Source organism: Neolamprologus multifasciatus, chromosome 9 (assembly GCF_963576455.1).
Source record: "Neolamprologus multifasciatus chromosome 9, fNeoMul1.2, whole genome shotgun sequence".
In the NCBI taxonomy this organism is placed as follows: Eukaryota; Metazoa; Chordata; class Actinopteri; order Cichliformes; family Cichlidae; genus Neolamprologus; species Neolamprologus multifasciatus.
Genome location: NC_140447.1, coordinates 28,238,071 through 28,266,029, shown reverse-complemented (window position 1 = coordinate 28,266,029; position 27,959 = coordinate 28,238,071). Strand labels below are relative to the sequence as shown.

Sequence of the window (27,959 nt, the reverse complement as noted above, 5' to 3'; positions counted from 1 at the left end):
TTCATACAGCGCTTTTATTCTAACTAACACACACACACACCTACCTGCTCTACCTCAGTGACCACAGGCTCAGTTTAACCTGCTAGATCACCATGGTAACTAATGCTTAAGGCAACCTGGTCCTGCTCTGTGAAAAGCAGGACTCGGCTTATGGAGTTAACGTCAGGTTTAAACCTTGCTTTCCTTCTTCCAGGGCTACATCGCCATGGTAATTTATGCTGCAGCTACACCAAAGCACATATGAAATCACCTGAAACAGTGCATCCATTCCCCGTGGAGCTCAGCGTTTTTAGTGACAGTTTAAATAATAAGCATCAATCATTAAATGCAGATTTTTAGGAGAAACTTTATTTGTAGCTTTTTTTTCCTCTGTTTCCTGGAGTTTTACAGCAGTTTTATTATTCTGTATTCAGTCTGATTTAAATGACAAAGCTTGTTGAATTAATGGAATATTTAGGTGTAATCATGTCAGGTGGAGCATGGAGCATTACTGAGTCTGTTTTCTGTGTTTAACCTGTTCATATTTCTCTAAGATTACAGCTTTAGTTTCCTTTGCATGATCAGCTGCTGTGCTGCCAGTTTTCAGTCCGCGATCGGTCACATGCTACAAACTGTGTGGTTTGATCATTCGAGAAGAAGCTCTCATCTGCTACTGTCACGTTAAAATTTAGGTTTTCAAGGCAAGGTTAAAAGCTTTCTGTGGCACTCATCTTTGGCTTCATTTTCTTTAGAAATATTTCATTCATCTCTCTCAGTGACCTCCTCTGACTGACGTAAATGGCATTCAATCATCTTGTGAAATAATGCGTCAAACACCACCTTTAACGTGAGCCCAGACCAGAAAGCTTCCATTAACAGAGAAAGTTGAGGAGCAGCAGTTATCTCTGACTGGGATTTTAGGTTTTGTCAAGCCAGCTAAAGCAAAGAAAGCCCGGCTTTGTTGAGCTTGCTTCATAGTACACTCCTCTGATGTGGATCTGTGTGGAAAAAAGTCTGGAAGTCTTCATTTGTTTCGAGGAACTTTTTCTCCAAGAGGAACCTCCATCAGTTTCTGTGGGGAGAACAGAAAGAGTAATTATTTGTTACCGTGGCGAGTGGCCTTCGAACAGCAGAAGAAACATATGACTTGCTTTGACAGTCAGTTTCCTTAAATTCATTTCTGCTTTCTTTTTAAGAACAGATGCCGTGTGACTCCCCATGATCACATATTTTTAGTAACTTTGTGTCCGTGTTGGAGTTTGTTTTGAATTTTTATGAGTCATATTTTTATTCCGGTGTTTTGTTTTGACTTGGTAAAGCATATTGGACCTTTGAATTCTATTTTATCATGTTTTGGTTTTTTAATGTACTTTTTCCAAGATTTATTTTTTATATTTTTAGTGGCTCCTAATGTTTTTCACACTGTTAGTGTACTTAAAGATGATTGTAGCAATTTTAATTGGTTAATCAATATGTTTTAAATACATAAAGTAATGCTGGATGTTTTATTATTGTAGCTGATTTTAATTTTTCTTGGTTATCTGTAATTTTATTTTACTGTGAACAGTTTAGAAATTTGATTTATTTTTAGTTTCTCTTGATTTTAGCCTCATTCACTCATATTCATTCATCTATTTATATGATGTATTTTTTATATGAATTATAAGTTAAGTTTGATGTATTTTTTCTGGTTCTCTTGTAAGCTATTTTCAAATCAGCTACGTTTATCTAGCATTGCATTACATATATACTTTATATTTAATTATATTTTCTCACACTGTATTTATACTATCTTTACTTTCCATCCAACCGGACTTAGCCAACAGAGATAATCTGTGCAGCTGGTCCTGGGTCTGGCCCTGGGGCGTCCTCCTGGTAGGGCATGCTCAAACAGAGCTCCTCATTCTGTCTCTATGGAGAGCCCTCATTCTTTCAGTCACTACCCAGAGATAATGACCGTAGGTTAGGGTAGAAATTCTTATTTTAAATCCCTTTTTCTCTTTTCTTTTAGTTGTTATTGCATTTATTGACATTCTCAGAGTAATTATAGGTCATTTTTTGGTTTGGTTTGGTCATCATTTCTTTATTTTCCCCTGAATTATCCAAAGTGCCCAGTCCTACTGAACTCTTTGTCTGTGTGCATGAATACATTCATCGGCGTCCCACCTTGAGCAGTCGAGCTTGGTAAGCGTTGTCCTCCTCGCCCTCTCCTCGCTGTACGTCCACCTGGTGCCTCTCACAGGCCCGAATCACCTCGTTGAGGTCGTAGATCAGAGCCGGGTCCAGAGAGTGAGCGTTTATCAGGCTCACCAGGTACTCCCTGTAGTGTTTACTGTGGGAACAAACACACCTGAATCTCAGAAGTTACCTTCATCAAAGGAGGCACCGATTCACCTGCAATATTTGATTTTTATTTTTAGGCGGTGTGTTGGAAACGACTTCACTCAGCTACAACCTGAACAACCCCAGTACTGACTGTGTTGGGTCTCGACCAACATGTGAGGAAACTATCTGACCACCACTTTACTCACAAGCTGCCGTTCAGCTGAGTCTGCTTGAGCAGGCAGTGCAGAGTCGCCCTTTTCTTTGGAAACTGCTGCCACAAATGTTGCCGTGACTGTGAACCTAAACAGTAAACTTCAAACTGGTGTGTCTTCTTGCCTGACCTGATTTACTCTCTGAATCACACTCTGGGTTTTAAAAGGAAAAAGCTGATGTTAGCCAGTTCCTGGCAGCTCTGAGCAGACACCCGGTGTGGTGATGAATTCTTTTACAGCGTCTTTGTTCCCGAACTCGTCTCAGTTTACCGTCTTCCGATGAGATTACAGTAAATCAGTCGCTCCAGGCTTTAAATCTCATTTTGTTTCTCTTTAAACTTTGGTATGTATTGGAATTTGTAAAATGTTTAAGTGTTGGGGAGGACCTGCATACGTAGAGGTTTATCCGAAGAGGCTTCCAGAAGATTCCAGCATCATCCTGTCTTTCCGGATCTGCTGGATTTCTTGAATGTGAACCCTGATAATCTCTGACAGAAGTTGAGACGTTTCTGCACCTGTGTGATTTATCGGCGTCTCAAATGTCGCAGACTGTTTCCATAAAACAACATTAAAACTTCTTTTACGGTTGAACCTCAACTTGAACTAGAAGTTGAATTGGAAGCTTTTTAGGGACTTCATTGTTTAGCTCTATGTCATCACTCTTGGAGGGATGTTTCTGCTGCAGCAGGCAGCTGTTTTGTCTGGTGATGTCACAACACAACACCAGACAGAGGCACAGCTGAACATAATGGAGCCACTGAAGAGTCGCATATTTCTATCATGAGGTCAGACAGATCACAGTGGGAGCAAAAGCAAACATTACTGGCGTCTCTCCCGCCCCAAAGATCTGGACGTGCAAACTGCTGGTTTAAAAAGAAGATTCGACAGGAGTGAAAAAAAACAACAACCAGCAAAAACCCCAATTTGGACAAACTGGGACTTGAAGAGTGTCAGAGGTTACACGACGAGGGAGTCTTCAAGTTTTATTAAACTCTCAATGTGTCCCTGCTGGCTACAAACAAAGAAACGACATCTTATTCAGCCTCGTTCATGCTAACATGCTGCAGTGCTAAATGAAAAACTATAAACCAGCACAGAAGTGAAATCACAGCATCATCCTTACAAACAGCAAACTGGGCATGAAGGGAAATAAGAGCCGCTGCCTTTGTGCCGGAGTTAGAAAAAATACACCCGATTCAATGTGATGCTTATCTCTATGCATGACAAAACATATATATAAATCTTTAGTGCTGATTGATTTGTTTAAAGGCAAAAACCTTTATGTTTATGCTGGCCCTGAGTCATCAAAACTCCCATTTAAGTATCTCGATCACTTCCCCCTGTGATGCTACAAGCTTCAGGATACGGACAAAGATGATCTCCTCCATGCCTGCTTCATGCCCTGGGGGCGGGGCTATGGCTCTCTACATCCTCTTGCAGACCATTACACGGGGAAACCTTTTGAATACAAGCGCGCTGATCCACACAGGTGTGCACACGGGTGTTCACTGTTCATAGAGTTAAATTACACCTTTCTTGGCTGCTACTTCAAAGCACATTGTGCGCTGTCTGTCCTGCGTGCTGCACAACAACATTCAATATTTAGTATTTACTGCTGTTTACACTTAGCTAGATTAATGCGATGGTGTTGTGTTTAGTATGTTGCTTTGTTTTTATTTTTGCTCGTTTTCTATTCTTTTTCTCTCAACAGGTGATCCCGGAGATATTTTTTCTTCCCCCCTTTCTCACTGTCCCTCTCCCCTTCTGTTTTTCTTTTCCTTCATCTTTCTTTCTCCCTTTCCTATCCCTCACTCATGTCTGTCCCATCTGTAACAACTGAAAATAAAATAAAATAAATAATAACAACAAAGGTCGATCAAATGGACCAATACGGCAATGCCATGATGATCCATTTGGCAAAATAAATCCATTGGGTATCCTTGTTGGTCTTCAGACAACAATTCTGACGGCTAAAGAACCAAATGGGACAGGCAAAAAAAAAAAAAAAAAAAGGATAGGGACAAAGAAAAAATACACACCAACAACTAGTAGTACAATAAAAACCATACTCCATATATGTGCAGTATAGAATTATGTGTAATTAGCAGTGCTATAACATGCACATGTGACACAAGACTGAGAGCACATGTTTCTATTTGATGGGAAGCTTCACCGTCACCACTGACAGGCTTTTACTCTTTGAACACAACAGGTCAACGCAGGACAGTATACAGGTTTTTATGAGCTGTGAAAATCACATGAGAACCGCAACCACAACAATGACAAAACATCTTCATGTGTAGAAACAACAGCAGCGCGCACAAACATAACGAGAAAGGCCAATTCCTGTTTCAAGATATTCGATTAAGAGCGCTGTGAGTGGCGGTAATTTGAAACTTCCATCGAAGCAATTAAGACGGATGAAAAACTGTAAAAGGAAGTGGACGTGGCAACACAGATTCACTCACTCGCAGAGTCCAGCTTGTCCCGGCTGTGTTTTGACGCCACACGGTGAATCCACCTGCTGACCGCCTTCATCCTTCTGCTCCATCACACCACATTCATCTGCACCAAAAACACAAAGTCAATTAAAATGTATATAAAAACAACAAAACAACAACAAAAAGTCAGTGAGTTCATGCTAGAGCTCATTTATTAAATACCACCTGCATTCCTACGCATGGACACTAGAACTAACAGCCCCTTAACAACATCACTGTCATATTACATCATTCCTAAACATCAGCTGTAACCTTTTTTGTATCCATTTAAATATTTCTTATGTCCAAACTCCTTATTTACTGAATATGAGCATCATTACTGTGAGGGTGATGAAACACCATATGGACAAAAGTATTGAGCCACAGGTGTGTAAAATCAAACCCTTCACCATGTAGTCTGCCTTTACAAACGCTTAGGGAGGAATGGGTCGCTCTGAGGAGCTTGAGTGTGGTAATGCAACAGGATGCCACCACAGCAGCAAGTCTGTTTGTGAAATGTCTTCCCTCTGAAACATTACACAATCAGATTGAAGAGGAAGCATTTAGGAACCTCAGCGACTCGGCCCGGTGTCGGGCCTGACCGTTAAAGAGCGGATAACACCAAGTGCTGAGGCATAGCTGCAGAGCTGCAAACCTCCCCTGCCATTAACAGCAGCACAATCATAAACAAATACACTGCTATAGCTTTTCAAAGATCTAAGAGACAGACACCCTCTCTACTTTTAAGACTAGACTCTTTTCTTTATGATAAAGCTTATAATAAGGGCTGAATCAGGTGACCTTGAACCCTCCCTTAGGCTGTTTATAGGTTCAAGGTGCTAGGGACTTCCCACAATGCACTGATGCTATTGCAGCATGTCACTGAATTTCTTTTCTCCCTTGTTTCTCTATGGTTGCAGCAGATGGCTGCCCTGTACTGTGTCTTCCTGTTTAAAGAATATTCTTCCTCCCCGCTGTCGCTAAATGCTGCTCAAAGAGGATCTTCCGATTGTTCTGATTGACTCTCTAATATCGTAAAGTCTATGGTAAAATATAAAACACTCCCTCACAACTATTGTTGTGAACTGGAGATGCATGAATAAAGGTGAATGCATTTATTTTTCTTTTATTGCCAAAGTTTGTTTTTGTTTTGCACAAATGAGAAAGGAAATGCTCAGCATCGGCTTCTCTAAACATCCTGAAAAGCAAATCCGACCAGTTAGTTTTCAGAAATTGTTCAGTCATGCCAGGATTCCCATTAACACAAAAACTGCTTTACCGGTCTGAGCTCCATTAGAGGGATCCGTGTTGAACTCCACACCGCTCCTCTAAGGACAGAAAAACAAATCAATAAACACGCTGTCAGTTTACATTTAGATCGGGGGACGAGCTCATCAGATTTAAACAAACCCTCACATACCATCCACCTCTTACTTATGATTATAATAGAGCCACAAAGAGACGAGTTATTAATGAGGATAAATCACAAAATAAAACTTGTGCTGTTATTTGTCAAAAGGCCAATTCCCTGGCGACTCAAAGGGGAGGGGACTCACCAAGCACAAACACAGTTCTATTTACAACAGGACATCGGCTCTATTTACTATTCTGGCACAGTGGACTGTATAAACATAAGGACATTTTGTTTTATCCTTTACAATCAAATCATTTCCCCTGTTTTTCACTGCCAGTCAGTTTATCCTCCAGATGACCTTAAATATCTTCATTCCAACTCTACAAAACAGCTGATATTACATTATTTTGTCAAAGTGCAATATATTAGAAATACATTTAGAAAATTGGATAATGTGATTTACAATGACAGAGTACACAGAGCTGCTCAAACAATTAATAATAATTCAGCTGTAAAGGTGTAAGCTGGTTTGCGGGGAGAGCACACTAAAAAGAAAACGGACCTCTTTGAAGCCAGAAAACTATCTGTGGTTCTGTGGGACCGACACAAAGTCGCAATAACAAACTTAACTATTCCAAAACTTCTTTCTCCTGATCATCGCAAGAGCCCAAGACGAAGCATTTCCTCACCTGTCCTTTTGTTTATTCACTTCTTCTCCTCATGATTTCTTTGATAACATTCATCATTATTAACAGCTTTACTTTCAGCATCTGTATGAAAGACGCTGCTCGACTTTACTTAAATCCCACTGGTAGTGAGATATGAGAGAGTCAGGGTAAAAAAAAACGAGAAATGTTTAAATCTTGTTGTGGGAGACATTTTTTGTGTTGTTGCCTTATGTGTGCTACTAAGGGTCACTTTATAGTATGGTGCGTTCATGGGACTGTATCTAACCTCCTAGGACCTGCCGTCCACATATGTGAACATCACATTTTGGGTTATTTAGACTAAAATACTCAATTTTGCTCTACATGGGCCTGATATCCACTTACGAGGACATCATACTGCTACTCTTCTATCAAAATTTTAAACGAATATCCTCATATGTGGCTCTGATTTTTCTTAAAAACAAAAATAAGGTTAAAAAAAATCTGGTTATTCTTTGTTTTTACATGCATCAGGCCCCAATGTGACCAAATATCAAAGAGAGATTAAAAAAGCATGTCGTGGAAGAGTTCAGGTCTTAGGAGGTTAGAGTAGACACATGTAATTAGCGCCCGGTGTTATTGGTCGGAAGAAGCAACAGTTTGTGACCGCTGCGCTGTTGTGATGAGTGACGTTGGATAAAGAGAAGTGTGGAACAACAAATACGAGTGATGGAAGTGCAATAAAATGTTAAACAGACAGGATGAGTACGGCTGGAGTTATTAGACTGTGACAAGTTTCATTCAGAACAGTGGCGTCGTGTCACCCCTGCCAACGAACACCTCAGTGGCTTTTATATTCCATTCCAGTTTTCTCGGTTAATCTGCCCTGGATCACCTGCAGGTCATTTAATATGCTGCTGCTAGGCTCACTACTGGGTCTCACACCAGATCCACCACTCGCCGGCTTCCTGTTCCAGTGCAGCTTTAAAAAAGTGAAATTTAAAATATTCACCTGAGGTCAGCTGACCCTGAGGCCTCCTAAAGGTCAGCTAAGTCACATGTTTTGTGACAGTTTCTGCTTTTCTGCAGTTCATACTGTGAATTTTGATTCGGTTTCCCTTACTATAAGTTTCTGCAATGCATTTCAATTCTTTAAACTCTGCATTGTCTCAGATTATTTCCTGTAAAACGCTCTGTGATTCCTGTCAGTACAAACAAACATTTCTCGCTCGCTACTGCCATCTGCTTCAGGTAACACAGGAACTGAACCATCCCTCACGGAAAGCAACAGTTTAAAATAAAAACAATTTACTGGGTGAACAGCAGAAGAAAACACATGTGTGGTTTGTGGTTTTTAGCTCAGCTGTGAGAGGACAGGTGGAGCAGGATATTTTAGAGAGTGGAGCCAGGTGGATTCAGCGGCACAGCTGTCAGCTGATATGTAATCCACATCAGTCGGCTGCAGCTTGCTGTACAACAATCAGCAATGCAAACAAAGAAACATACATACGTGACCGTCTCACCTGTAGAAGCGTCTGTAGTCTGGGAGGCTCCCAGTCTCTAAGATAGAAGAGGCAGTCTCGAGGGTGATGAGCGTGCAAGCAATTGAGAGGGCAGTCAGGCTTACATTTAGTCTGCAAAAAAAGGAGCAGCAGGTTTTAGTCAGGCTAAAGAAAATGTTACACTTTTAACTAAAAATTGCAACACTTTAAGATGTGTAATATTTGTCTAAATATATCAGTCTTAAACCAAATTGTGTGAATTTTCCAGACATTAGAAGATCAAGAATGAACCAGAGGATGTGTCCTGAAACAAATGCAACCTGCAGCTTGTCTCATACAAAGCACATCCTCCCAACAGGCTCGGCCCTCTTTCTAGAGCTTTGATATTATGGGGAATTGGAGCTCAAGCCTACATGCCAAACACTGATATGACAAAGAAAAAGGGGGTTGTCTACCATACAAACATTCACCCTCACCTTGTAGTAGGGGTTGTTGCAGCCACTGCAGAACTGGTACCTGCACTGCGAGCAGCTGAAGTGCATGCAGCCGCCCTTCGTCAGAGCGTACTGGAACCTGCAGTGAGGACACGCTGCGGGAAGATGAGATAAGAGCGAAAACCTTTCAGTGTAACAGGAACAATTGGCACAGATGAAAGCACACATTCAAACTGTGTGTGGTGAGGGAAGCTGACTGATGTACAAACAGAGGAGCCAAACACAGAAATGAAACTTGTGGTTGTGGTTTTAGGTCGAGTCTCTGGGAAGCCTTACTAATTCCGTTGTCTCTCAGATAGCCAGCCAGTCCCTGTCTCTGGTATTCCGGGTCATTCTCCCTCTTCCACAGTTGGAACTGCTCGCAGGACACATCCTGGTGCTGAGGTTCCCACTGTGACCAGAGAAGGGGTTAATGATTTGAGTGCTTCCTGTACTGAAGGGCTGGCGAAGTTTCAAGGTTGCATGTGGAAACTTCTGAGACCTCTTCTTTATTTTTAAGATAAGACAGACAGCTGCCATGCACAATGGAAACTATTTCAGATTATACTCACAGGTTTCTTGCACTGAGCACAAAAACTCTTGTGGCAAGACAGGCATGTGACCTTCAGTTGGTCTCCATCGTTGATAAACCCAGACGTGCACTGAGAAAGACAGGAAAGAGAAATTCAGTATAGCTAAAAATCCCTATTAGAAAAGGCTAAAAGATCTCTGCTTGGTTTTAAATGATCAGTAAATACACGGCTGCAGAAAATGAAGGGAAAACCGCCATTAGCAGCCCGTTCTTCTCACTGATGACAGCAGGTTCACACTGAGCACATGTGACAGGCGTCAAAGAGACAGTGTAACAAACCTGCCTGAAAAAAAATAAGTAAATAAAAAATTGTCCAGCGAGCCCAGTCTGGCAGTGGCTCTGATTTTCTCTCCCACAATTTGCAGAAATCTGAGCTGATGTGATTTTTTTTTAATTGATTTACTCTTAACAGTAGGGCTGCTCGATTATGGCAAAAATGATAATCACGATTATTTTCACTGAAATTGAGATCTCGATTATTTGACGATATTTATTTAACAATAACAATGTATTGAATAATGACTTTAAAGATTGTCAAAAAATCATATAAAATAGTGTGCAAATACTGATAACAGTGTGTCTGTGAAGGTTCTCAGTCATCCAGGTCATCGTAGTCAAAGGAGCTTGCAAAGAAAAGCGTCTGGACTTCTTTAAGTTACTTGAAGACGTTTCACCTCTCATCCGAGAAGCTTCTTCAGTTCTAAGGTCAAATGGTGGAGAGTCCCAGATATAACCCTAGTGGGAGTGTCCCCCCACAGAGGGACAAAAGGACCCCCTGATGATCCTCTAATCGCCTGAGCCAAGGTGTGGAACTGGGTGTGGGTCCCAATCAGCCAGAGTTTCGGGTGAGTTCATTGTGAAACCTGGCCCCACCTTATCATGCGAATTCCTGAGGTCAGATGGCCCAGGATGTGAGTGGGCGTTAAGGCGTCTGGGAAGGGATCTCAAAACTGGATTATAGATGGCAGAGAGTTGGTGTCGTAAACCACCGCCTCTGTTCAAAGATGGTCGCTCACAGTGGACATAGATGGCTTCTTTCACTCCTCTTTCAAACCATCTGTCCTCTCTGTCCAAAATGTGAACATTGGCATCCTCGAAAGAGTGTCCTTTATCCTTAAGATGCAGATGGACAGCTGAGTCTTGTCCTGTGGAGGTGGCTCTTCTGTGTTGTGCCATGCGCTTGTGAAGTTGCTGTTTGGTCTCTCCAATGTAGAGGTCTGGGCATTCCTCGCTGCACTGTACAGCATACACCACATTGTTAAGTCTGTGTTTTGGCGTTTTGTCTTTCGGGTGAACCAGTTTTTGTCTGAGTGTGTTGCTGGGTCTGAAGTACACCGGGATGTCATGCTTGGAGAAAACCCTCCTGAGTTTCTCTGATACACCGGCTACATAGGGGATGACAATGTTGTTGCGTCTGTCCTTCTTATCCTCCCTCGCTGGTGTCTGATCTTCTTTTCTGTGCCTCTTTGCTGACTTTAAAAACGCCCATTTAGGATAGCCGCACGTTTTGAGTGCTTCCTTTACATGTGTGTGTTCCTTCTTTTTCCCTTCAGGCTTAGAGGGAACATGTTCTGCCCGGTGGTGTAGGGTCCTAATTACTCCAAGTTTGTGTTCCAGAGGGTGATGGGAGTCAAACAGGAGGTACTGGTCTGTGTGTGTGGGCTTCCGGTAAACTTCGATGTTGAGGTTGCCATTCTCTTCAATGTGCACAGCGCAGTCCAGGAAAGGCAAACAGTCGTCCTTTGTGTCTTCCCTGGTGAACTTGATGTTTTTATCCACAGCGTTGATGTGCGCAGTGAAGGATTCCACTTCTTGTGTCTTGATTTTGACCCAGGTGTCGTCTACATATCTGTACCAGTGGCTGGGTACTCTTCCTTTGAAAGAGCCAAGAGCCTTCCTTTCCACTTCCTCCATGTAAAGGTTGGCTACAATAGGTGACACGGGGGAGCCCATGGCACAGCCATGTTTTTGTCTGTAATAGCCTTCGTTGTATTTGAAATATGTGGTGGTGAGGCAGAGGTCTAACAGTGTGCAAATCTGATCGGGTGTGAAGTTGGTCCTGTCCTCCAAGGAGCTGTCTTCTTGTAGTCGTTTTCTGACCGTCTCCACTGCCTCCGTGGTGGGTATGCAAGTGAAGAGAGAGACTACATCAAAGGACACCATGGTTTCATCTGGATCCAGGGTAAGTTTCTGGACCTTGTCAGTGAAGTCGGTGGAGTTCTTGATGTGGTGTGGGGTGTTCCCCACGAGAGGAGCAAGGATGGTAGCAAGGTGTTTTGCAATGTTATAAGTGGCTGAGTTTATGCTACTGACTATGGGTCTGAGTGGGACAGCTTCCTTGTGGATTTTTGGAAGTCCGTAAATGCAGGGTATAGCATCCCCTGGGTAAAGGCGGTGATAAGTAAGGCGGTCAATGATTTTGTCCTTTTCCAAGTCTTGAAGCTTGCCTTACCATCCTTGCTCCTCTCGTGGGGAACACCCCACACCACATCAAGAACTCCACCGACTTCACTGACAAGGTCCAGAAACTTACCCTGGATCCAGATGAAACCATGGTGTCCTTTGATGTAGTCTCTCTCTTCACTTGCATACCCACCACGGAGGCAGTGGAGACGGTCAGAAAACGACTACAAGAAGACAGCTCCTTGGAGGACAGGACCAACTTCACACCCGATCAGATTTGCACACTGTTAGACCTCTGCCTCACCACCACATATTTCAAATACAACGAAGGCTATTACAGACAAAAACATGGCTGTGCCATGGGCTCCCCCGTGTCACCTTTTGTAGCCAACCTTTACATGGAGGAAGTGGAAAGGAAGGCTCTTGGCTCTTTCAAAGGAAGAGTACCCAGCCACTGGTACAGATATGTAGACGACACCTGGGTCAAAATCAAGACACAAGAAGTGGAATCCTTCACTGCGCACATCAACGCTGTGGATAAAAACATCAAGTTCACCAGGGAAGACACAAAGGACGACTGTTTGCCTTTCCTGGACTGCGCTGTGCACATTGAAGAGAATGGCAACCTCAACATCGAAGTTTACCGGAAGCCCACACATACAGACCAGTACCTCCTGTTTGACTCCCATCACCCTCTGGAACACAAACTTGGAGTAATTAGGACCCTACACCACCGGGCAGAACATGTTCCCTCTAAGCCTGAAGGGAAAAAGAAGGAACACACACATGTAAAGGAAGCACTCAAAACGTGCGGCTATCCTAAATGGGCGTTTTTAAAGTCAGCAAAGAGGCACAGAAAAGAAGATCAGACACCAGCGAGGGAGGATAAGAAGGACAGACGCAACAACATTGTCATCCCCTATGTAGCCGGTGTATCAGAGAAACTCAGGAGGGTTTTCTCCAAGCATGACATCCCGGTGTACTTCAGACCCAGCAACACACTCAGACAAAAACTGGTTCACCCGAAAGACAAAACGCCAAAACACAGACTTAACAATGTGGTGTATGCCGTACAGTGCAGCGAGGAATGCCCAGACCTCTACATTGGAGAGACCAAACAGCCACTTCACAAGCGCATGGCACAACACAGAAGAGCCACCTCCACAGGACAAGACTCAGCTGTCCATCTGCATCTTAAGGATAAAGGACACTCTTTCGAGGATGCCAATGTTCACATTTTGGACAGAGAGGACAGATGGTTTGAAAGAGGAGTGAAAGAAGCCATCTATGTCCACTGTGAGCGACCATCTTTGAACAGAGGCGGTGGTTTACGACACCAACTCTCTGCCATCTATAATCCAGTTTTGAGATCCCTTCCCAGACGCCTTAACGCCCACTCACACCCTGGGCCATCTGACCTCAGGAATTCGCATGATAAGGTGGGGCCAGGTTTCACAATGAACTCACCCGAAACTCTGGCTGATTGGGACCCACACCCAGTTCCACACCTTGGCTCAGGCGATTAGAGGATCATCAGGGGGTCCTTTTGTCCCTCTGTGGGGGGACACTCCCACTAGGTTTATATCTGGGACTCTCCACCATTTGACCTTAGAACTGAAGAAGCCTCTCGGATGAGAGGTGAAACGTCTTCAAGTAACTTAAAGAAGTCCAGACGCTTTTCTTTGCAAGCTCCTTTGACGACTGATAACAGTGCAAATGTTTGCAATATAAAAAATAAATGAAAAATGTAGACATCTATGTTTAGTGAACTTTGCAGTGTTGCTCTGTGGTGCAGCTACAACACTGTAGCAAAGTTTACACACTGTGTCTACTTGATCCACGTCTGACTGCACGAACCCATAATGTTTCCACACCACTGAAGTTTTTTTACCTCTCTTTTCAACTAACAGCAGTCACTCTCCTCTCCAAATAACTTCTGCTTAGCTTTCCGAGCTTCCCTCGGGTCCTCTTAATTGTTGTGACACGTGTTCGAAACGCAGAGAGGTGCGCTCGATTTGCCACACGGAGCAGCGCGAGAGTAAAGCACGAGGGAGGTGCTAATAATCGGCTCAGTCATTTTTAATGATCGTTGAAAGCCCAGATCGTAATCGTGATTAAAATGCGATTAATTGAGCAGCCCTACTTAACAGGATAAGATTTCGATTCCCCCCCCCCCCAATAATAATAATAATAATAATAATAATAATAATAATAATAATAATAATAATAATAAATTTTATTTGAAAGCGCCTTTCAAAACACTCAAGGTCGCTGTACACAGTAGAATAAAAGCAACATAAAAGCAAGAAGTTTACAGAATCATAAAAGCATAAGACATAAACAAATAAAATAGGTTATGTGGGATAAGCTATTTTGTACAAGTGGGTTTTGAGTTTGGACTTAAAGAGAGAGAAGGAAGAGACGTTTCTATACACCTGATGTCAGTCCATTACTAGACCGCTGATTTGAGTGGACTCAGGAGACTCTTTGACTTTCTAAATGAAATCATATGTGGTGTTTTATCCATTTCAATAATCTGCTCATCCAGAAAACAGAGAATACAGCTGTACCAGGACTGGCTGCGTTTTTTAAACTTGTATCATAAAACTAAAGTACCTACAAAGGCTGAAATAACACACAGCGTTTGTGGATGTTCATCTTTTCTCTCCACACTTCATGTAAGTTAACAGGCCGATAGTTATTTTCTAAAACGACAACAAAAAACCCAACTGTAATCTACAGCACTAACATCCAAAGTTCCTAATCCCTTATTCTTTCAATGTTTTCAAGAAAATTATTTTGTTTCTTTACTTAATCTAACTCCATATATGAATTTCAAACACCTGCTACAACTACAGGATAAAACTAGATTATTTTGACTCTGAGGTGCGTTCAAGGATTGTCTGTCCTTGTCTGGTTACACTGTCGATAAAATGCAGGCTTCAAAGACGGAGCTTAAAATAACCCAAATTATGTGTTGTATGAAAACTATGGAATGCAAATTACAGGGTGGAAATCTGATTGTTAAAAAGATTAAACGACAGGGACGAACAAGCAGACTGCGTCACGGTGAACTCACATGACAGCACCACATGAACTTCGGGTCTTTCATGAGAGCGTGCTCTGTCAGCTTTTTGTGGAACAAGTCGTACACCTCAGGCTCCAGGCAGTCCCTCAGCTGGAAAACAAAACACGACAGGAGGCGTCGCCGCTTCGTTATTATAAGACGAAAAACAGCTGCAGGTTATTTTCACACCCATCTGCAATCTGATGCGTTCTGATACTAGTTTAATGTAATTTTGTGCACTTTAAACAAAACATTTTCCCCCTCTGAGCACTTCACCGTTTAAAAATGACTATGTTGAGATAAATGCAATTATCATGCATGATTAGAATCCACAGCATCTTTTAAGAATATCTTAAAGAACTAAAAAAATTCTGTTTACAGATCAAATTCTGTCTTAATAGCTGAAACAAAGCTCCATTCTCCCATCAAACCCACAAATAACCCCAGTTTCATAATTTCTTCATAAGTATTTATGATCACATGGAGAATCAGATGCAAACTGAAATCTTGGCCCTTGTATCTGCAGACGACACTAAAAGCCCCTGAAGTGTTCCCCACAGCCTTGCAGACAGTCAGGAAAAGATGTTCAAGCTGCAGTTCATGAGTAAATAATTATAGTACGCTTAATCTGTTTATACAGCTGTTCATGAGTCGTTTATTATCAGCTGATTGAGTCTGTAGTTCTTTCTCACATGTAGCAGGAGATAATTCGCATCAGACATGTTGTCGTCTGTGGAAATACTCTGAGGTTTAGGCAAAGGCAGCTGGAGCTGAGAGAGGCAGGAAACCCACTTTACTACTAATTCAAGCGGCCATTAGCACCTGTGCTTCTCTCACATCAACACAAAAGGACACGGCACAGACTTTGTAGCAGAGAGAGTGCCGTGTCCTTTTGTGTTTATTATGTGATATGATATCACATGCACCTCCAACAGGAAATAGCTAGAAGAGTTCAGGGCTCAGTGAACATGTGAAAACAGCTTTTCACAGGCGTGGACTGCTGCACTAGTGCGTCCAGACTGCTGCACTAGTGCATGTGGCACGTGGTCTCCTGCTCATCCACTGAGCTAAAGTGTTGCTCAGAAATGCCTTTTATTTCTTTAAATATGCTCTGTGTCATGTATTTGTAACAAAAATAAATGACCAGTTTAAAGATGCATCTGGTGTCTCTTGTTAAAACTCCTATTCAGGACTCTTCACGTTAACGTTTCCGGCACATTTCCTCTGAGTTCACCTGTATATCCAGCGTGGAGAAGTAGCTGTCCAGCTTCTCTGGGTCGTTGATGTCGGGTTCGCAGCAGCCGGGACACACCATGTCTCGGATGTGTTTGTCTCTCACGGCGATGGTAAAGTGGGCCTTGAAGCATTCGAAGCACACCGAGCACTGACAGGACGTTAGAGACTGCATCTGGAGTACCAAGGGGAAAAGAAAGAGACTTTAAGAGCTGTGCATTAAACATAGCTATTGAATCGCGTGGTGGTTGCTGCGGAAACAGATCGCTCTCCCCGATGACCCACCTTGCTGCGGGGGAAGATGCTCAGACAGATGGGGCACTCGTTGTTGAGGAGACGCCTGATAAAATCTCTGTCATGTGACTCCTTCACGGCTTGCACCACATCCTCCAGGGAGTAGCTGACGCCCGGCTCTTGGAGCAGCGACAGGACGAGCTCGCAGCGCCCCCAGCTGGGCAGGTCGTACAATGCCAGCAGCCGCCTGCACGTCCTCTGAAGGAAGCAAGCCAGGTCAGCACAGAGGTTTATGTTAAAATGAAAACGTAAAAACAAAATCTCTTTCTAGTCAAACCTGTTTGTCTGGGTGTGTGGGATCAATCGGCGGCTCGGGCTGGGCTGTCCAGATTCGCTGATGGAAAGCTTCCAGCAGGGGGCGCTGAAGCAGAGACAAAGCCCCCTGCATCTCACCTCCACTCTGCCGCAGGGCCTCCTCGCATTTGGCCGCATCTTGGAAGCCCAGAGAGTGAAGCTCCTTCATCTTCACCCAGCGGGAACAACAGAAACAAAACAATGAAACAAAGAAATCACTTTAAATGGCTGCAGTGAACATAAAAGATTCACATCAAGAGTCTTTACACTGCTGATTCACCAGTAAAGAGGTTTGAATCTCACCAAACAACAGGTGAGAGGTTCCAGCAGTGTAGGGAAAACTGGGAAGTTCCCAGCAACAACTTGGATTTTTTACATTTTCATTTTAATCCCTGTGAAGTTTAAGTTATAACCAACCACATGTTGTGGAGAAAAGCAAACGGACGTTTTTGGATTTTGAGGTGTGTCAAATGATTTTCTTAAATCAAAAGAAACAATTTTCTGTCGTAATTCACAAAATATTTGCAGTATGAAGGTTAAAAATAAAAAGAGTCGTTTTTGAGATAGAAGGAAAAAAAGTTCATACTTTCTTTTAACAATAAATGATTTAAAACTTTAATGTGCTTTTAATTGTCCCACCTTTTCTTTGCGGTCTCTCAGCAGCTCTCTCACGGCTTTGTCGGTTTCTCCTCCTGTTTTCAGCCACGCCAGCTTGGCCTCGGCTCTGGACAGCTTCATGCCGTCACCTATGGAGGTCGGACCGCTCTTCTCGGACTCGCCTCTGTCTCTCTCCGGCACGGGCTGCGTCCCGACACTCCCCGTTTTGTAGTTCAGTTGGACGGAGGCGGCCATGGCGCAGATTTCATCCAGCAGGTGAGGCAGCTCTGAGGTCAGCCAGTCACAGGGGTTAACGTTGCTGCCACCGCACGCGCCCAGAGCGGCGTACACCTCCTCTGGGCTAATGCCTCGCTTTTCTGCTTCCTGTGAATGAGAAACGGAATGCATCTTCTCTTTTCCAGCGTTTCAATACTACAATATTGTAATTTGTTTTGAAAAATGTCATTTAAATGTTTTGAGGCGAGTCTGTGTGAAACGTTTGCCATACTCTGATGTGACGGACGAGAGCGAGCCCGTCTTCTTTCATCATCTTCTGCCTCTTCACCTCCAGGTTGACTCGGGGCTTCGGCTGTGGCCGGTCCTTAGGTCCGCACGGCGTCTGCTGGAGAGACTGGGGCAGAGAAAGTCCACCAGAATCTTTAGGGGACATGTTGCACATCTCACACACTGTGGAGGCCTTGGTGTTAGCGAAGGTGCAGAATTGGCACGTCCACTGCTAGAAGAAGAAAGAAAAGCATGTCAAGCAAACACTAACAAAAACTGATGACTTCAAAGGCTTTGCTGGGACACCTCCATCCTCACTTAAACTAACCTGAGTGTATTCCAAGTGAGAATGGCATTGATGCTTTAAGTTATGTGTGACATTATGTAGGGCTGCACGATTAATCGTTAGAAAATCGTGATCTCGATTCATACTTGTGTGCGATCTCATTTCCAAATGACAACGATTTAAAAAAAGAAAAAGAAAAAAAAAAGATGACGATTGTACCGCATTTTGATCCGGGACGTAATGTGCATGAAAACAAGCGCTCACGCTTCCTGCTCAACAAATGACAAGGGCGGAGCCTTATACCACGTGATACAGAAGCCATCTGGCAGGGAAAAAACAACGGAGAGCACGTGAAACTGCCCGAGGGGAGAAAACACTATGGCTGTATCCCAATTCAGGGTCTGCAGCCTCAAAGTACGCAGCCTGAACGATCCTCAAGGGCCGCTACTCAAAGACCGCTAAGGCCGGAAGTGCGAGGATTGTGAAATGGGACGGTCTAGCCTCCGTCGCGCTGCCCAGGTTGCCTAGCAACCATGATACTAACAGCTGGAAACGTTTCATACAGCTTTGTTTGACAGAAATGAAGGAGAAAATCTTTTGTTCATTTGTTTGTTTGTTTCTACATGAGCTTTGATCATTCTCTGATTAAGCTCAGCTATTGAACGGCGTATATTTTAAAGTAAAGGCTTTAAAACAAAGTTAGTACAAACGTCACTAATGTCACATAACTTTGCCGACATGTGGCCAACAGTAATGTTTTAATGTTCTTCGTTATTAAACATTTGCACATAAATAAGTGACATCATATTCAGTTTACTCTTCGGGCGCCCCTCATCTGCGTTTTTTTTTTTTTTGGCAAAATTATCCACACCCACCGCCGCGCTATGCATTCTGGGATATGTTGGGACACGAAGTCTACACCGCCACATCCTTAAAATTCAGGGAAATGAAGGACGCATTTGAGGGCCGCATTTCGAGCAGCCTTCGAAGTGGGACAGCCTTCGTCGTGTCGCTGTGACGTAATCGGCCTTCAAATGCGGCCTTTAAGGCTGCAGACCCTGAATTGGGATACAGCCAATGAGCGCAGAGGAAACCCCACTGTAAAATTACTTCCAAGCAAAGGTTCTCATTCCTCCACGTGGAAGTTTTTTGTCTTCAAAGAAGACGATGAGAGTCAAAAAAAAAAAAAAAAAATCATTTGCAAGCTGTGTTTTGCCATAGTAGCAGCACCGCAAGGTAACACTACAAATCTGTAGAACCACCTCAAACGTCACCATAAAGTGCAATATGACGAAGCTGTAAAGGCCAAGAAAGTGACTGGAGAAAATCCGTCCCCGTCAACCACCCAAACATTAATAACGGGAACCTTATACAGCGCTTCCCTATACCCGTCGACCTCCCGCAGGCACAAAGAAATTACAGAGGCCATCACTTATCACCTGACCAAAGATATGGCTCCATCAACACTGTGCAAAACGAGGGATTTAGGAGAATGATCAACATCCTAGACAAACGCTACACAGTGCCGTCCCGTAACTATTTTAAAAATGTTGCACTACCTGCTCTACACACGCAGTGTCGAGCAACGGTGGAGACGGAATTTCAAGCAGTACAACATTTTGCGGCAACGACAAAACGTGAGACATTTGTTGTTTTTATGTTTATTTATTGTTTTTATGTTCAGTCTCAACTGTTACGAAGTTGATGTGCAGTTAATAAGTGCAATAAATATTTATATTGGAAAAGAAAATCGTGAGAGAATCGTGATCTCAAGTCTAAGCAAAAAAAATCGTGATTCTCATTTTATGCAAAATCGTGCAGCCCTAACATTATGGTAATATTTTCATGTGTAGCTTGAACTTGACTGTAATGCTATAAAAAAAAGGATTAGGTCCTCCTACTATCTGTGGACAAGATCTAGATATCTGATTGGTAGGTGGTGATTCAGTACGTCATAATGATCCTGACCATGATGATGATGATGATGATGATGATGATGATATGGATCCTGGTCTATTGACTAATACAAGAAAAACTGACTATATCTAGAGATAGGTACAGCTGTTAAGTTTAAGGAGCAGTAGGTGTAACACAGAGGCTACCATGTAAAACAGCGGTCCCCAACGTTTTCTGCGCCACAGACCAGTTTAATGTCAGACAATATTTACGCCCAAGACAAAAACTGTGGTATTTTGTAAATATAATAATAAATGAGAATTCACTGTGTAATTGTGTAACTTTATTAGCAGCGTCCTCCTAAAATGTGCCAACAACATTGAGTCGCTATGGTAATATGTAAATATTTCTTTCAAAATAAGACGCACAACTACAACACGGGAAAAGACCCAGGGAAACTGAGTTAACAATAAAAACCCTGAAAAACATAAATTTCACACCCGGGCCCAAACGGTCTATGGCCCGGGGGTTGGGGATCGCTGATGTAGAGTGTCTTACAAACAAGGTTAAATCTAAATATATTGTACATACGATGAAACAACAACATGAGTTAGCCAAAAACATCTCAGAAACATCTAATCAGCAGAATAACTTAACAGCAAATTAATGTTTTTCATTTATCGGTCTTCTTATGAATTCTCTACTTCACTGAACAACCCAACAACAAGTGACTGTAGATAAATGTGTTCCCCGCAGAGCTAAGACTAACAGAAAAGGTTTCTGTCTGTGCCAACGCTCAGCACAGTAAAGACCGAGAAAATAAGAAACAGGTTAGTAGCGTTATCAGCAGCAGCAGACAAACCTTTGCGTCAGACAGAGATCTGAGGATGGACATGTCAGAGGAGACCGGAGGGCGAGTGGCCAGACGGGGGCGCTCACACACCTCGCAGAGGATGCTGCTGCCTTGATTCATCACAGTGCAGCTCTTACACTGCCACTCTGAGAGAACGAGCACCAACACAGTTCAGTTCAAATCAAATAGTTTTCAAACATATTATGCAGAATATTTATGTAAAAACAAATATTTCCTCCATAATAAGTTAAAGTTTGGCGCTTTTAATAAGTTAAAAGCATTTCTACTTTAACTCGAGGGCACAGGGCGTCTGAAAATTAAACTTAAGCCTTTACGTCAATCTTAATGGCACCTTAAATAAAATTTAAGACAAAACTTCCTGAGGCTTGAACTATTCCTTTCACCACCAGGGGGCACCAGTTACCAGCGTGCATCTCTTTTCAGCTGCCCACTCATATTTAAGAGATTTCCTCTGATGTGACCTTAATGACCTCCCTAGTTTAAAAGAAAGGTGACCTTGACCCTTGGCACCCCCTAGTGATACAACCTGGTATTACATGCAGTGCAGGGCATGAATTCTTTAACCACAAACGCATAGTGTTTGATGTTATTCTCTTGAAAGCTTTAGTTAATTTTGAAAGGTTTCAGCTCTTTTAAAATACAGAAATTTACTATTACTATTATGGGCAAATAAGTCAAAAAATACTGTTTATCTTAAGCTATACCTTAAGTTTCATCCATCCTCAAAACAGGGATTCCTTTCCTTAGTGGGAAGTTCTAGGAATTGGTTTCAACCACAGAGAATAATAATAATAAATAATAATTTCCAACTATTTTTTCTTACACTTGGATCTTCCCATTTTTCTAAAATAACAAAGAGGGTGGGTAAGCAAGTGAATTTTAAACTCTATAGGGCCTTTTATAAGCAAATGTGTTAATTCACAGACACCCTGTAACCTGCTGCGTGTGTAAACCTTTGCTCTTACCTGCATTCGGCGATGCAGGAAGTGACATGGTGCTTTCCTGAACAGTGGACACAGCTGTGGCGAGTCGAGGCCGTTCGCAGGTCGTGCAGAGAACGGCTCGCATCTCGTTCACTGTAGTGCAGTGAGAGCACTCCCACGGGGACAGAGACGGGCTGAAAAGCAGCAGAGAAGGACAACATTTTTTTTCAGCTCCTAACAAGAACACGTCTTCAGCTAATCTTCATTTCCTCCACAGCTGCAGATCCCCAGATGTGATAAAATGCATTGTTAAGACATTTCAGGGATCTCTAGAGACCCTGGTGTTTGATTCTCAGCAAAAACTTTTGGAGTTTTGATCAAACAAAGTTGATCTTTTATTGTAACAAAGGAGATGGTGAACAAATCCAGCCTGTGTCCTTCCTGGCTTTGATCTGCTGCCAAATAAAGAGCTGAACGTGGGTTTCTCTTCTCACCTGGATGTTTTAGCAGGTGTAGTAATGGTCCTGTTGTGCCCTTTACGATCAGGGTGGGAGTGGTACAGCTTGTCGCACTTCAGACACAACCTCTGGAGGCATGTGGCGCAACGAGCATGGACAGCAGAAATTCCACAGATGGTGCAGGTGTCTGCAAGAAACAGACGAAGAGTTAAAACAGTAAGCGACAAAAAACAAGCAGAGCCGACGTTTCACTTTTGTTTTCGGCCTACTTTGTTTGGTTTGCTGTAATTTGTCACGCTTGTGACTGGCTCTGTTGGGGTGTCGGTGGAAGAGGTCATCGCATGCGTCGCAGAAATGTGGATTGTCACATGACGAGCAAAACAGAGACGCGTCTCCACCGCACAAACTGCACTCGCTCACTGCAGCAGAGCCTGGAGACAAACAGGAAACACACCAAAGTTTTAAAATGTATCACAAAATTTAAATACATCCTCAGATAAACAACACCACAACATATTACACTGTCTATTAAAACAAATAAGTAACTGTTTTCTTTATGACTTTATCAGTGTCTCACATCATCATGGAGGAATTTTGGTCCAATCCACTTTGCAATTGAGGCTTGCAATCATTTGCTTATCCACAGCTCTCTTAAGGCCCCATTACTGCGAGTTTTATTCAGGTTGAGGTCTGGGTGTTGACTGGGACGTTGCAACAGCAGATTTATTGCTGTGCTTGGGGTCATTGCCAGTTTGGGCCAAGCTGCCGGACAGATGGCCTTACATTTGACTCTAGAATACTTTGGTATACTGAAGAGTTCATGGTTTACTCAGTGTTTGCAAGATCCCAAAATCATCTCCTCTCCACCGCTGTGCCCGGTAGTTGTCATGAGGTGTTTGTGCTGATATGCTGAGTTTGGCCCACTCTGTCCAAAGGACATTGTTCCAGGAGTCCTGTGGTTTGTTAAGACGTGTTCAACTCTGCCATGTTCTTCTTAAAGAGAAGAGGCTTTCTCCTGGCAACCCTTCTAAATAAGTTTTTGTTCTTAACGTAATGACACAGTGTAATACGTCATCGCACAGACAAGATGATTCCTTTTTTTTTAGTATATTGTGATACGGAAACTTTATATTGTGATAAAGTTTCCACAATGAAAGAGGGTGTACTTTTATTTTGCCATAACTGTGTGTTTTCAAAATGGTAAATGGGTATTTATATAGCGCTTTACATATCCAGTCATCCATCCATTCACACACTGGTGATGGCAGCTACATTGTAGCCACAGCCACCCTGGGGCGCACTGACACACTGGCACCACCGGGCCCTCTGACCACCACCAGTAGGCAACGGGTGAAGTGTCTTGCCCAAGGACACAACGACCGAGACTGTCCAAGCCGGGGCTCGAACCGGCAACCTTCCGATTGCAAACTCCCAACTCTTGAGCCACGATCACCCAATGCTATACAAAGTTTATAAATTGCTTAGGAGCACATCAAAGTTTCTAAAAAGCTTCTTAACTTTGTGGCATCAAATGAAGAAGAAACTAATTTGGTTAAGAGTTAAGAAGAAAAACTGCTGGAATAAAAAAAGAAATAAAATAAAACCTCCCAGGCCATCAGGTGTGGCAGTAGCTGACCTGTTGATGGTTTTGGCACCAGAGCAGGTTTAGGAGGAAGAGGCAGGATCAGAGGTTTGTCCCCCTGCTGCTGCTTCTTTTCCTCTACGGGAAGCTTAGCCACAGAGTCAGTCACCAACTGAGCCTTAACAAAAATAAATAAATAAATATCAGCATGACAAAGAAAATGAATGAAGTCTGAAAAGGACAAATATTAAACAACAGATTATCTTAATTCAGCCTCTGTTTTTATCTTTAATGAACTTAAATGAACTTTTCGGCCGACAGCCTTTTGAAACGTGTACACACCTTTGGGATGACGAATGGGATGATTTCTTTGAAGTGTTCTAGGTGAGGATGAGTGCCCTGAACAAACAAACATAAGGAAATGGAACATCAAAACTGCACGCGCATGTTACCGATGATCAGATCTGCTTAGGAGTCGATACAAACCTTTACTATCATGTCCACTTCCGTGCGTAGCGTCATGACCTCCAGCGTCACCGCTGCGACTTTTGCAGTATCCGGATCCTCGACTTCGTCGGGAAAGCTGAGGCCGTCGACCTGCTGGTTAGTGTAACCGTAGAGATAGAGGACTCTGCGGCCTCCCTGTGGACCAAAACCCACATCTCAATCCTAATCTTTTAAACAAAACCAAAAGGTTCTCAGTCAAAGTTTCTGCACAATCTTTGGACACAATGGAGTTTTTCTCCTCACTTTGATGGCATCCACTGTAGTCCTGAAAACAGGATTGTTGTGCTTGACACTCCTCCAGTATCTGGGTCTGGTGGGAGAGGTCAGGTTACAGCCATACTTCTCCAGGATGCTCAAGGCTTTGATGAATCGATTCAAAGACTCCAGGACCTTTTGAGAGGAAAAATTAGTATTGATGTTAGTCAGTTTGTCTCCATTATTCCATCCAAATGAATTATTTGTGATGATTTAGTTAACAACAATGATGTTACCCCCGTCATAGCCTTTTAAATAAGACACCCTGAGAAAACTTTAATCACAGCTAGCAGATGAGGCTGGTATCAAATGCAGGTTAAAAAAGAGCTTTCACATCCTATCCTGTTCATATCTCCTGTGAATTACTATGCAATACAACACAAGCATCCAGGATACTTTCCTGTTTCTCTATGTCACAGACATTGAAGTGATGCAGTTTTGCTGCTGAAGCTATGCTATATCCCATGATATCGATACTCAAACTTGATTTTAGAAAAGAAAAATGCTCTAAACACTGACTTTCTTTTAAGCTCCTGGTTCTGTGTGACATCATAGAGACGGAAATCCCTATTTGGCCTCCTCAAAATCTTTTAAAGAGGGATGCCCAAACAGAAACAAGCTGACATAAATGGGGAGGGGCTAACAGCTCGTTTCAGACAGAGGATGAACTGTCAAGTCCCAGTGTAAAATGCATAAGGATTATTTTGAATAATGAATGATGCAAAGCTACTGTAGCAGAGTTTAAGATTGGAACAAATTCACTAACAGAAGCCACAGTGCTTAAGATAATTTTTCACTCCCCTGAGGATATCTTCATCTTTGTTTTCATCCAAAAAATCAAAGATAAGTGTCACAAAATCTTTTTTTCCTTAATAAAAAAAAAAAAAAATGAGTAGACCTTTGGGGATCAAACAGACACAGAAATGTTACATCAAACTGCACTAAAACGATCGTTTAAGAGAAAAGATTACCTCCTGTTTGTTACGACCTGCCGAGTTCTCCTTCAGCATAACCTCAGCTGAGACGTGGCGGTACTTCTCCGACAGAGGCAGCTCGATAGCGGCCATCGTCTGAACGTCGGCCTTCACTTCCTGAGCTGAACCCGAGGACGAAAGGAGAGACTGGGCTCTTCCCCTGACCTCGTCCATCTGGACGGACGCAGGACTGCTGCTCATTGCTGTTAGAAAGAGAAGAGAACTTTTTAGAGATCGTTCCAGAGCTTCAAAATCGAGGATCAGCTTATTTGGTTTGGCAAATCACTGCAAATTCGCTGTTATTTTCAGTCTGTGAGGCTGTTTTTGTAAAAGAAATAACTGATTAGAGGAAAATATAAAAGTCACATTAAAGTGCAGCAAGACTTAGCAAAGACTGGCAGAGGAGATCAAAAAGCTAAAAAAAATGTAAACTTTCCATGAGTCACTTATTCAACATTTAATAATAATAACAGACATTTACTGCTATTAATTAATACATTCTTAAGAAATGAGAACTTTTACATTGCTGATAAACTCACAGTGTAACCTCCAAATTTCAAAATACATTAAACCTCAAAATTCTGATAGCGTTTTGTTTAAGATGACCAAGACACTCTTGGTCTTGATCTTGATCTGTAAACTACTGTAATAAAGCTTTGCAGGTGTGGCTGTCTGCAGGTGGAAAGCAGGTCCCCTGCTGGTTCCAGCCACGCCTCATTCCACGTTGTTATGCAGGGACGTTTGAGGCCTCAGGCTGTTTTCTGTCTATCTCACCCTGCTTTCCTGCAGGTTTAAAGATGTCCGGCTTATTGGTGTGTCTACTATGTCAAAGTTCAGTCATGTAGTTTTGATAGATGCCATTGATTTGTATTTAACAATAACAATCAGGATAAATAAAGATAATATATAAATCATTACCACAGCATCAATATAAGGACCCAAAAATGTCAGCAGATTACTGAAATTATACAAAAGCTCTACAAAGGTTCCCCACAGAAAACAGGTATTTACCTTAAAACATCTGTAGGACAGAGGTCAAGTAGTTTTCTACATAACAAATTTTAAATTGACTCTCAAAAAATGACGCTATAAAAACACCTAAAAAGTTCAGCCCTCGTCTTCACTTGAAAAATGATTTTTGAGAAGTCTAATAACAGCAGGGACCTTTCCCATAACTCCTATTATGAAGGGCATCTCTCCATAGTTTCTTTTTTATTATTTTTTTTATGTGAGGTGGTCAAGTAAAAGGAATTTGATGAAATGACCCAATACACAGAAGTCAAACACAATGGTTTCATAACAGTGATTACCTGAGTTACCACCTGATTTTTAGACGTTCTTCAACTACATAGTATTAACGCCTGATCCTTTAGGGGTGTGAAAGAATATTCTTTAACAAATATTTATCCTTAAATAAAAAAATAAAAAATAGCTAGGTGCAAAAATTGCAACCTTGTTTATTCTTTTAAAAACCAATCCAAAAATGGCCAATCCACAGTGAAAAAGGACACGAGTGGCAGAGGAAGGATAACAACAGGAAGGATCAACATTCAGGTAAATCAAACAGTCATCGGTGACCTTTATAATTGATAATTTCACTTTTAATAAATCATGTGATCTGATGGGAAAGTCCAGGCTAATCATAGTTTCAGAGGTAAATAGTTCAGTATCACATCACAGTCGCCAATCCGCTCCCTGCTACTTTCTGTGCAGTAAAACATCAAATTAACTGAACCCGACGGTGGATTTTTTTGTCACTTTTACCGTCTTGAAGTCTCAGCAATAACAATTCACAGCAGCTGAAAACGAAACTCTAAAAACAGAAACTTTAACACAGCTCCATAACTTAGCTTCATATCTGATCAGTTAACTTACCGCCTCAGCTGTTCTGGCCTTCTTTTAACGGTTATTTCTGTCGCTTCTTCTCTGAATAAAGTCTTTACATTTCCGCCAGTAAAGTCAGCATGTTTTAGATTTCAAGCCAGCGGTTAGACCCTCACCTACGGTGAGCTGCTTCAGTCTGTCTGAAGCTAGCTTTATGCTTTAAACGCGGAACTCCTCCATACTTCCGGTCTGATTGTGATCTTTTCAAAATAAAAGCGGAATTTACATACCTATACCAGTAACAGTAGTCATGAAAATGATGAACTTTACTATGTATGTATGTATGTATGTATTTATTAAGCTCCCAGTTGTATCATACCTAAAACAAAATTTAAATATTTAATTAATTATGACCAGCGACCAA

General features: G+C 42.3%; 1 protein-coding gene across 2 annotated transcripts; it reads right to left on the bottom strand.

Moving 5' to 3' along the window:
* Positions 1 to 23: 23 nt before the first annotated feature.
* Positions 24 to 27,784, bottom strand: LOC146511713 (E3 ubiquitin-protein ligase RNF31-like). Of its 2 annotated transcripts, none has more exons than XM_085172062.1 (24): positions 27,587 to 27,784; positions 25,709 to 25,914; positions 24,726 to 24,872; positions 24,462 to 24,617; positions 24,318 to 24,374; positions 24,030 to 24,153; positions 22,663 to 22,824; positions 22,430 to 22,580; positions 21,978 to 22,129; positions 21,001 to 21,137; positions 17,961 to 18,185; positions 17,495 to 17,836; positions 16,839 to 17,024; positions 16,553 to 16,759; positions 16,269 to 16,442; positions 15,047 to 15,145; positions 9,545 to 9,634; positions 9,270 to 9,384; positions 8,976 to 9,088; positions 8,521 to 8,631; positions 6,276 to 6,324; positions 4,985 to 5,081; positions 2,146 to 2,311; positions 24 to 1,051 (listed from the first exon to the last, which is right to left on the bottom strand). In XM_085172062.1, the coding sequence occupies exons 2-24, from the start codon at positions 25,910 to 25,912 to the stop codon at positions 1,004 to 1,006; spliced, it is 3,312 nt and encodes a 1,103-aa protein (XP_085028188.1). In that variant the 5' UTR covers positions 25,913 to 25,914; positions 27,587 to 27,784; the 3' UTR covers positions 24 to 1,003. The 2 variants fall into 2 exon arrangements, with proteins under 2 accessions (XP_085028188.1, XP_085028187.1); XM_085172061.1 differs by having other exon boundaries at positions 17,961 to 18,188; positions 27,587 to 27,783.
* Between the last annotated feature and the right edge of the window lie 175 nt (positions 27,785 to 27,959).